This window comes from Dryas octopetala, chromosome 1, assembly GCF_963921425.1.
Source record: "Dryas octopetala chromosome 1, drDryOcto1.1, whole genome shotgun sequence".
Classification (NCBI taxonomy): domain Eukaryota; kingdom Viridiplantae; phylum Streptophyta; class Magnoliopsida; order Rosales; family Rosaceae; genus Dryas; species Dryas octopetala.
Window position 1 is genome coordinate 2,173,054 of NC_141366.1, and position 11,510 is coordinate 2,184,563.

An 11,510-nucleotide genomic window follows, 5' to 3' on the forward strand; every position below is an offset into this window, starting at 1 on the left:
GTTTCGATCGAATTTTCTAGTAAAACATAAATTATCATAAGATATTCGAAAGAAATCAACAACACCAAAGCTGGACAAATTAAGTAAGATACAGCACTACTGAAAATATAGCTAGTATATCAGCTAGCAAGAAATTAATTACTAGTTGCTAGAACAAGAAGAAAGAAAAAAGGGGGAAGATGGAGAAAATTAAAGAACCATAAATTAAATCATCTATCTTAACTGTACTAATTAATCAGGAAATAAACTTGGTTTAACTTACCCTTTAAAGGAAATCCCAGAACCGTAGTCCCAAAATTATTTATGTCCTGCTGTTGTTTCTTCAATGAAGTTTATTTCGACCAATTAAGAAGAGAAAAAAAAAAAAGCAACTAAGCTAGTGCACAAGCTTCAGTGGTAGATAGAAATGAGACATGTCAAAATCGGAGTACAAGTCATTTATCCTTGATCGGTGATTATATACATCCTGCTAAGATTAGTAAACAAGACCAAAGGAAAACCAAGAAGAAATGAACATTAATTGAACTTATTGCAACCAATCATAACCTAATAAAATAAAATCAAAGTACAATTATAAGAAGCAAAACTAAAAACGACACGCGCGTAGTTAATTTCATACCTGCGGAGCCTTGAGATTATTAATGCAGCAGAAAGATATATATAGTAAGAAGAAGCCGTGAAACCCAGGATAGATAGCGCCATTAATCAATGGATCGATGACAAAGATCAAAACCCTTTCATTTGTTTATGGGCGCTATCCCTCCTGAGCTTTACAGATTCTTCCTTACTGTTAATAAAAGCCCTTCTAAATGAATTGAATAATATATATGAGAGATGGATATGGGTAGGTAGCCAGCTAGCAAGCTATAACTGAGTTAGTGGGTGGGTTTAGAAAAGTTAGGAAGGAAAGGAGGTGTATTTATAAGAGGGTGGGGAGGGAGGTAGGAACGTGAGGGCATAGAGATTGAGTTACTTTTATTGGAACATGGGAACGAATAAGATGGAAGAGCTTAGACCAACTAAAACCATCGATGAAGTTTGTGTGGAGGGACGGTTTATTTTTCTTTATTAAATTTAATATCATTATTATTATTTGCTTTGAAGTTTGAACATTCAATAGTGCTTTATTTTCTTGTTACTTTATACGCTGCTGCCGACTACGATACTCAAACCTCAATTCTGGGATATGTGTACGGTAGTTGTCGATCGATGGAAGTGGAATGGACTGAGGTTCTTGTACAATGTACATACAAACTATTAACCTTTGTTTTCTCCACTATTGCAAATTTGCCCAAAGTAATTTAATTAACTTTTAATTTTCCTGGCGAAGGTAGCAATGTGGCAAGACCTAGCTACTACCATCCCATATCATAAACGTACTCAGTCTTTGTTTGCAAATCCAAAAATCCGTGCTTCAACCCTAGCCCAATGCTAGGGGTGGAAAATAACTTAGGTATCCCTGGGATACCACCTGTGTGAAATCATGAATGAGAGAGAGAGATAGAGAGAGAGAGAGGAGGAGCATGTGGATACCACCTATTGGTATTCCCGGGACATGCAAGTTATTCTCGTCATAAATGGATAAAAACTGTGTGATGAATGATAGATTTTAAATTCGATTTCTTTTATAATAACAAGTCTGAACTTTTAACATTCTAAAATTGTAATGCAATAATACCAAAGTCACCAAACGTATTCAATAAATAAAATTGCTCTCGGTCAATGATGAGTTCATGTACTTAATTACTCCGAGCTATTTAGTCGTATATTGACACATTATTTAATAACCTTAGCTACTATTATAGTTATAACAAACACACTTCGAAGCCAAAAATCTTCTCTCTAGAGTTTCCAGGATTTGCTTTATATCCAATTCTAAGGGCATGTGACACATTGAAACTCACACTCTAGTTTATGAGTTTTCACAAGAATTTGGATATGGACGGCTACTTTGAAAGTTTGAAGGCACCCACTTGAGGCATAGATAATTATGCGGCATTAAGTTTTTTAGGTTAATTCAAGCAGCGAGAGAAGGTGACAAAATAAATTTTACAATTATAAAAGTTCAAATTTCGATCTTTTCTAATGCAGAAAACAAATAAATACTAGACGTATTACTGTAAAAAGAAAAAAATAATTGAGGTATTGATTGATGAGTTGATAGCTTAAGTATTAATTTAATTAAGTTGTGAGTGGGTCAATTAACCATTTGTACCAATGGTCAAACGAATGCACTTCACCATCCCAACATCACTTGTCAGAGAAGAATTAATTTATACTTTTGGAACCCCCCATATATATTCGTCAAAAGCAATCATCATTAGTTAATAATCCCAATTAGAGAGAGTCTTGAGTCGGCAACATAAATAATGACTTTGATGCCCTTGCATTGCAGTATTGCACTTATAACTACCAAAAATGAATGACCAAAAGACTCGTATTCGTTGTCCAGCAATTGCCTCAAGTTTGAGTGCTTCAACACTTTATTGACATTTTTCTGTTCTGAAATTGCGATCCATCGCTATGATTATCTAATGAGACTTTCAATATTGATTCTCTTTTTCCTCCTCTTAACATTTTTTTATCATATGGGCAATTTATATGACACAAACTTTATTACTACTAGAGGGAAAAATTAACTATATTTGTTGGAGGTTGTTCACTGAAGAATAACTATAAAATAAACTTGGCCCTTTTGGGGATTGGAGGGGAACTGCGAAGACACCAACCTATTCTCCTTTGTGGGGGCTCTGGGTTTGGGTTTAAAGATACAAATATATGTGTGTGCGTGACAGCGTGGACAAGAAGGGCACCACAAAATCAGGATTTAATTGGTTAATTTCTTTAAAACTTTATTCATCAAATGATATATGAATACACATTTTAGTATCTTAATTATTATATATTTGATGAGTCTTGTAGTAAATTTGTAGTAAGTTGAAGAATTAGAATACGTATTTTTCTTGGCAAAAAAAAGAATCGAAATACATACGAAAACATTTTATAATTTTTAAATTATAATTATTGATGAATTCACAATAATATAATTGTACACCTTTGATAAAAAAAAAATGATAATTTTACACCAGCAACTATAATTTTGTCTTTTTCTCTTCTTGTTACATTAGAAGGAATCAAATTCTAACTCTTTACATTTTACCTTACCAAAGTCACCACTCGAGCAAACCTAATAACACCATCAACTATATTTATATCAGTTTCTACTATACACCAACTCAAAATTGTTTAATTATTGTGAAGCAAAAAAAAAACAGAAAGGTTTAATTATTAAGAGGAGAGATGTGGCATAGTGCAGTGCATTGGGGTTTAGACTTAAGAGTAGGAAGAGTAGAGTAGACCCTCCCTAAGAGTCCCAAGTCCCAAGCACTCTCTGCGTCTCTCTGTTTTTTTTCTTTCGTAAGTACATCAGATTGCAGAAGAGAATAGGCACAGTCTCAGCAAAGTCTAAAGTCCCCCCCATACCTTTTAAAGTCTCTTGTCTTTTCTCTGCTTCGTTGTCCTTTATTTACTTTTCAATTCTCTGGACTGACTACTCTGCTGCCTTAAAGGACATAAATGCCCTCGTACACTCTGACCTGCCTGCATCAATTGCCATTCATTCCTGAATTTTCTCTATTCGGACAAACAAAAATCTGGGTGTTTTCGTCATTACCGCTTTCTTAATTTTATTCCTTTTTTTTTTTGGCCACTTAATTTTATTTTTTATTTTTTGGTCAAAATTTTATCCTTTTCTAAGGAGTAAGGACAAGGCTAGTAGTGCAGTGCTGCTGCTGCTTCTTAATGAAAGCAGTGACCCTACTCTGCTTAATTTTATGCTTCACTCTCTGGCTGACCAGTGACCTTACTCTGCCGAAAACTTAATAAAATCCATCTTTTTTATTAATTGATGGAATGATGGGTTAAATTTTCTCCACCTACTTCCACAGTTCCACCTTTTTTTGTATTCCTGATCTACACTTTAAGATTTAGGACTCAATTCAATCTTGAATCTACAATTTCTATCGCATAATTCAAAGATCTAGGACAATCTACAATTTCTCCAAATTCAAAGATTTTAAGGATATCCAAGGGTTGTTGGCCCAAAAAAAAATAAAAAATCCGAAGGTTCTCCAGTTCAAAGATTTTAAGATTTCAAGATTTTAAAATTTTGAATTCCAGATATATTGAAAAAAATAATCCAAAACCAATTGATTATAACTTATAAGCATAAAAGCTTAAAAGGCTTTTTTGGATGGAAGTATTTGTGGGGAGATATTTGAATTTAGTGAAAATAAATTTGTTTAGATTTAATTTAAAGAAGTAATTTGGATTTGTCCTGAAATTGAAAGGTTCAAGCCCATAGATTTCAAATATCATGTGTAATTAAGTATTTGAAATCTCACCGCCCCATTCTCTCTCTTCTTCACCTCCGGCGACCACCATCGTCGACGACCATCGCCGGTCACCACATTCGGCCACCACCGTCGGTCACCACCTCCAGCCACCCTCCAACAACTACCTCTAGCAACCACTGCCGGCCACCCTTCGACATCCACCTTCGGCCAATCTCCTCCTTGATCTATGTTTTATTTTTAGAAAAATAAGTACAAAGTGTGGTTGCTAGGTTTTGAACCTTCAATCTTATACACACAAATCAACTCTCAACCAACTCTTTATAAATTATTATTAAAGATTATAATTTTTCAATACATAATAACACTCCACATTTCCACTAATTATGTTTTTATTGATGAGTAAGTTAGTGAGTAACACATTGCTGGATCCATACAGACGCTAGCAGGCATCATGGTAGCTAGAACTTCCCACACAATTAATATAAATGAATATTAATTATATCCACTATATATCCTAGTTGTTTCCTTGAAATTGGTAGGATTTCAAACTTGACTTTTGGACAATTGGCAGCGCGCACTTACTAAATTCATTATAATGTCAATGTGTTTAAAATAAATTAGATCATTTAATTTGGTCATTACCAATGGAAGCGTCAACTTAAGATTTAAGATGTCGAGACGTCCCATAGTGCGAGCCTGCGAGGCTAGCTCGATCGGTCATCCTGAAAAATTTATTTTATATGATATAATAATGTGGTGTTAATGTCTTATTAAGTTACTTAAATTATAATATGTGAATAATTTTAAAAATATTTTTAAATATTTAAAATTTTTAAAATTAATAATTATACATATATTATAATTTAAGTAACTTGATAATATTATATTATTATGCTATTTGTGTGTGTTCATGTGCTGATGCCTGATATATTATTATGCTATTTACTATTACGGTCACACACCATTTAACTTTCATAAACTACACACACGCGCGTAGCTACCACACGGTGGCTGGTGGCTAGTGGCTGGTACTCATAACTTAAAAGGTGTTGACCAACCTTAGTCGGCAGGCCCTGTTATTTGTGCTGTCAATTAAGCTAGCTAATTAGCCTAATTCTGATTTCTAAATAAGAACCCCAAGCTTATATTTATTCCACGTGTGGGTCACAGGGTTCATCATTAATATGTCCTCCTCCCTTTATATATTCTATTGCATCACCCTACGCTTTTGATTTTTCTGGCTGATATTGGCACCCACTTAAAATTGGAAGTTCCTATCTCATCCAATATTTTGTTCATCACCCTTACCTGCTAATCAAGTTTTAATACAATGCTTCTCTGAACCAAAATTTTACTCACAAGAAGAAGAAAAAGAATTCTAAATCTTTGGCAAACACCAAACCAAATAAAATTTTACCGGTGTCCATCACCAATTAGTAGATAATGCAAGTACAATTAACCATAACAAAGAATTCAACAAAAAAAAAAAACAAACTATATTAATGGTACAAAATGCAAGAATGTGAACAATGTTGGACCTCTCTTTTATTGCTAATTATTTTTGAATTAAATATTCCAATTTTTTGACCGTATTTCTCAGGTCCTTGTACGAGCAATACAAATGGTCTAGTGCACCATTTATTAGAAAAAAAAAAAAAAAAAAAAGAATAATTAGACAGGATCAGGATGAATCTTGTCTTGATAATTTGGGTCAAGTGGTGGGGTCCGCCCCGACAATCTCTTGACCACTTTTGAATACACGTACCGCTTGATCCGGATGGGGCGCCGGGTCCCCCTCTCTTCCCTCAATTTCATGGTTGGGGGTCCTTGGAGAGCAATGCCCCGTGCATCCCAAGAGTCCACAGACTCAGACTCAACTCCATAGTCTCCATCAATTCGTATTTTTGTATATTATATTCGTTTTTGGTTTTTATCAAAACGTTCAAGAGAGTAATAAAAAATTTCATTAGTTCTATCACTATACAGTTCTAAATACTATCAGAATAAAATCTTCTTTAAAAAAATAAATAATTTAAAATTTAAATAAATAAAAAATATATATATTATTTGATGGACAAACAGACAATATGATAATGAAATTCTATAACCTAATTTGTTTCATTTTTTGGTTTCTGGCCAATGATCCAAAGACATGTAGGTGAATTAGACAGTTCAAAAAATTATATATACTTCAGAATTGAATGAACTTATGAATTCAGTCTGAAGTCTACGATTGTCTGCATGGTAGCAAAATTGAGTAACCCAATTAAATCATGAAAAGGAGGTTGTTTACATTAGGGGTAGGCAGTGCGGGCCTGCCCCTGAAAAATTCTGAAACCTAAAACCTAGAGGAATCCGTGCGTACGTGAACTGAGAGTGACTGGACGCATTGATGTTATACTGGAAAGGGAGGAAGTACAGTTGACACATGTAAATAAGATCCAGAGGAGGTACGTAGTAGATTTACATATTCACATGTCCATCTTTATTTTCTTTACCAATGCAATACCCCAATCCAATCTATGTTTAGCTAGCTAGACTACGTACTAGACATTAACTGTGCATGGCAGCCTCTTTCATGCCCTCTTTTGAGCTTAAATTTGTCTAAAATTCAAGATTCAAAATAGTATAAATGTAATGAAAAAGACAGACAGACAGACAAAAAAATATATAGTAATACCCTATTACAGGAAATTCTAGATTTAAAATATAAAAAAGTGAATCGTACGTGCGTTCTAGGTGTAAAGTGCCTTTGCATTGATACAAGAAGTGTGCGTGAACAAAAAATTAATGAATTCGTAGCCTTTTAACATGTGTATGAGTAAATGTGAGTCAGAATGGAGTTCCTGCAGTATTATATCGGCCTATATTAACTGTTAAACAATCCTTTAGACAGTATAAGATTTGGCCCAGTTGCGTATATCACCCAAGTTAAACTTATTGTTGATGTTAAGATTAAAACTTGCTTCTGTCATGAGTAATTTTAAGGTTTGAAGTGGAAACAAACAGGTAGGTAGGTATGCTGCATAATTGACTTGATGGGGGATCCAGGACCCCCCAATATAACGTACGTGACCACCAAAAATATGCACCAAATTTATGGGCCATAGATTATATCATTATATATAGTGTACATGTTATGACTTATGAGTCACATTTGCAGCCGTGGTTGTGATTAGATTGGCTAGTGGCTACTTGCATTTGGTTCCAAGAAGATAATATATGCATGTGACTGACTATTGAATAAGTGTCAATATTCATTGGTTGGATCATCCACATAGATATGGGATATTATGGGGTCGTGTCCATTGAATGGCTTATGCCTGGTTGGTTTTCCACTCACTCAGTAGTGCCAGTGTTATTGTGAGATGTCGTTGGTATTAACTTAATTGGATAGAGTAATTGTTACAATTAGGATAGGTTTGGAGTTTAATTCACTTTAATGTAATAAAATAATATTACTGTAAGATACTAATTAAGATGCTCTTGTTCATCGCATGTGAGTGGCACAGAGTGAGTTATTATAGCTGGGATGGGCCAGATACTGGTGAATTTCGTAATGGGCTATGGTGGGTTAGCCCAATCTTCATGTTATTACAGTGTTCTAGTTAATAGTTAGGTTAAGTTTGGAAAACAATATTGGGCCCAACCCAACTCAGTATTCTATATGCATAGGCTGTTGCTTCTCTCTTGCCCTGTTGCCATTTTACTTGAGCCCCTTGCTAGATCTTTACTAACACATTAGCATGTGTTCAATATGGAAGTAAGTTGTAACAGAGGAAATATTTTTAACTGGGTCTTGTTATTTTATAACTTACTTTTATATTTATTTATTTTTAATAGATTTTGTTGTTGGTGAATGGTGATGAAGAAGCAAACAGCAAACTAGAAAACTAGCAAACTAGCAAACTGTCAATTGTTTTGGCCATTAATAAACGAACAAAGTTACAAAGGTTAAGGAACAAGCAGCCAGAGAGACAATGAAAGAAGCTCCACGGTTCCACCCCAGGACCCTTAAAAAAAATCAGGTGAAAAAGAAAGAAAAGTAAAATATAAAGGAAGAAGATATAAGGTATATACCAAATACTAAATGTGGGTGAGAAGATATACCAAATACTTGGCTGAGGAGCTTCATGGCACAAACAAAAAGGAAAATGGGTTTTCTTTTTTATTTCCGTGAAAAGCAAAATAAGAAAAACAGCGAGGAGCAATATGAATGGTCACTGACTCACTCCCACAAACTGCTATTGCCCAAGCAATGGCTTCGCTTTGTCTCAACTCGTTGCCTCTGCCTCCACCTTCCCAACCCCGCAAGCTCTTGGAGACCCCTTCGTCTTCGTCTTCTATGAATACTAATGGTTCTGGCAAAGGAGAAGCCTCAAAGCCCATGGTCGTCAGTGGAAACCCACCCACCTTTGTTTCTTGCCCTGGTCGCAGAATTGTCGCCGGTTCGTCTTCTTTGTATTTCCTTTTATGTATATTGTGTAAATGTTTATTGGGTTCAGAAAGAAAGCTTTATAGTACCTCTCTGTCTCAATATCTCTGCGTTTTCTTCTTCTTCTTCTTCGTTGTTTATTTAGCTTTATTGTTGCAGTTGAATATAGCTTTTTTTAGTAGTTGGGTCGCCAATATATGCTTCCTTTGTTGTATTAAGGCTGAACTGATGGTCAGTTTTATGATTGAATTTCCAAATTCAAAGTGTAGAGTGCATTGCAATTTGCATGATCTTCCACTTTTAGCATACTAGTTGCACACTTTAATTCTTTCGTCATACTTTCACTGAAATTGTAAAGATATGGATCATGATACTCTTGGCAATTTTCTGGCCTTAATCTTTGAAAATGTTGGAATGTGAACAAATTCTTGCAATCAACAATTTTTTGGTGTGATCGGCATTATCTCTAGTATATTTCCTAGCCATTTCCTAGTCGGCTCATAGAGTCGTAGGCTTACCAATATAACATTGTTTACTAATACTTGTGCATTTATGTGACTTGTATATATATAGTTGGGGATCTGCATGGAGACCTTGACAAGGCAAGACGTGCACTCGAGATTGCTGGTGTGTTGAGTTCTGATGGTCAAGACTTATGGACTGGTGGAGAAACGGTATAACTTTAGTTTACATAGTTCAGAATACTTAAGATTCTTGTTATTGTCTTCACTAGTGACTAATTTTGTCATTCTGTGCTTAAACTACCAATTTTTGAACAACATAAGGATAATCTGTTTTCTTTGTAACTGTAGGTATTGATTCAACTTGGAGATATACTTGATCGAGGTGAAGATGAAATAGCCATTTTGTCCTTGCTACGGTCCTTGGATATACAGGCAAAAGCTGAAGGTGGAGCAGTTTTTCAGGTGTGTGCAGCAAAATTTGAACATCCTTACTGTTGGGTCAATTTATTAGATGCTTTAGACTTTAGTTACTGTGTTTTCATTATCTGATTTGATGTATCAAGAATGTATTTGGCCATTGTGAAACACTGATTTCCATACAGGTCTCTTTGCAAGATGACAATCCACAATACTGTGCAATAATTTTAAGGACTCTCTTCAATTGAATTATCTTGGTGCAGATTGAGAAATATATATATTTGTAGATTATTTCGTACTTAATATGTTTGACAGTGTTCTCTGCAATGATTTAGGTCAATGGGAATCATGAGAGTATGAATGTGGAAGGGGATTTTAGATACGTGGAATCTGGAGCATTTGAAGAGTGTATTGATTTCCTGGAATACTTGGATGACTATAGAGATGATTGGGAAGAAGCTTTTGTAGACTGGATTGGTGTCTCTAAAAGGTGGAAAGAAGATAGGAAAGTGTCCCAAAATTATTGGGATCCATGGAATTTAGTGAGGGTACTGAAATCCTCTGTATTTTTTTTTTTTCGAGTTACTATTTTGATTTTACTTCTGATAAAATTTTCCAAATATTAGGACAGAGGCAAAAGGGTGTGATTGCCAGATCAATCCTTTTCAGACCAGGTGGTCCATTGGCATGCGAGCTAGCAAGGCATGCTGTTGTTCTTAAGGTTAATGATTGGGTCTTCTGTCATGGTGGTCTTGTTCCTCACCATGGTAAAAATTTGATGTAGTACTACCATTTGAACAAAGTGGTTTTCTGGTGTCATTGGCTGCTGGAACTTTTATTATAGAAGAAGTTTTATTTATTTCTTGTTTGCATCGCCTGATAGGAGTGTTGGTCCTTCTGCAGTTGCATATGGCATAGAGAGGATGAACAGGGAAGTATCTCACTGGATGAGAGGCCTCAGTGAGAGTGATGACAACCCTAAAATCCCTTTCATAGCCACCAGGGGATATGACAGTGTAGTTTGGAACCGCTTGTACTCGAGAGATATTGAAGATTACGATGACTATCAGGATAACCAGGCAAGTAAATAACAATGTTTTGATTTCCTTTGCTTATTCAGTTGTTTTGATTTCATTGCTGTGTTAACTCTTTGTTTCAAATTGCTTAATATTGGATTGGACTGAAGATTACCTAGAAAATGGGAAATGGGAGAAACAGGACTAGTTTCAGAGTGGGGTTTCCTTGATTATTATTCACTATTGAGTTCTGGAATGTTGTCTTTGTTGGACAACCACTAGACCCAAATTTTTTTTCTTCTGTATATCAAGCTAACAGTCTTGTGCTGACTTATTTGGCTTTTGTAATTTCTGTCAGGTTCATTCTATTCTTGAAGAGACCCTTAAAGCAGTTGGCGCTAAGGCAATGGTGGTGGGGCATACTCCTCAAACTGCAGGAGTAAACTGGTAAGAAGCCAAACTTTTCTTTTGGGCATTTCTCTTCTTTTATGTCAACTGAATGTACTTTTGTATCACCAAGGTTGCTGGCAAGGGATCGTCCTCATCTTTGATAGATTTAGTTCTTAAGTTTATGGATTCTTCCCTGCAGTAAATACAATTGTAGCATATGGCGGATTGACGTTGGAATGTCCAGTGGAGTTCTTAATTCAAGGCCAGAGGTAAACTAAATTTTAGTGGCTGAATCTGTTTGAATTCTCTTGAAAGATCTAACTAATGGAATTAGATGAGATCTTTGACTTATAGAAATCAGTCTAAAGCACTTCTCTGGGCATGTTGACAAGGACTTGGAGCTTAAGTTCAATTTGTCATTGCCTTGTAGTTT

At 35.2% G+C, this 11,510-nt stretch overlaps 1 protein-coding gene across 2 annotated transcripts; it reads left to right on the top strand.

Annotated features, from left to right (window-relative positions):
- Positions 1–8,518: 8,518 nt before the first annotated feature.
- SLP1 (Calcineurin-like metallo-phosphoesterase superfamily protein) lies at positions 8,519–11,504 on the top strand. 2 transcript variants are annotated; one of them, XM_086227747.1, is made up of 8 exons: positions 8,519–8,803; positions 9,364–9,464; positions 9,603–9,716; positions 10,007–10,213; positions 10,303–10,438; positions 10,575–10,750; positions 11,046–11,134; positions 11,277–11,504. In XM_086227747.1, the coding sequence occupies exons 1-8, from the start codon at positions 8,572–8,574 to the stop codon at positions 11,353–11,355; spliced, it is 1,134 nt and encodes a 377-aa protein (XP_086083873.1). In that variant the 5' UTR covers positions 8,519–8,571; the 3' UTR covers positions 11,356–11,504. The 2 variants fall into 2 exon arrangements, with proteins under 2 accessions (XP_086083873.1, XP_086083865.1); XM_086227739.1 differs by having other exon boundaries at positions 8,520–8,803; positions 10,007–10,219.
- Positions 11,505–11,510: the final 6 nt, after the last annotated feature.

What these genes read in the sequence shown, in the direction of transcription:
- SLP1 (XM_086227739.1), top strand. Translation starts at nt 8,572, where the DNA reads ATGGTCACTGACTCACTCCCACAAACTGCTATTGCCCAAGCAATGGCT. An exon ending in TATGGACTGGTGGAGAAACG is followed by an intron (nt 9,465 to 9,602) that starts GTATAACTTTAG and finishes TTGTAACTGTAG; the next exon opens with GTATTGATTCAACTTGGAGA. An exon ending in AAGGTGGAGCAGTTTTTCAG is followed by an intron (nt 9,717 to 10,006) that starts GTGTGTGCAGCA and finishes GCAATGATTTAG; the next exon opens with GTCAATGGGAATCATGAGAG.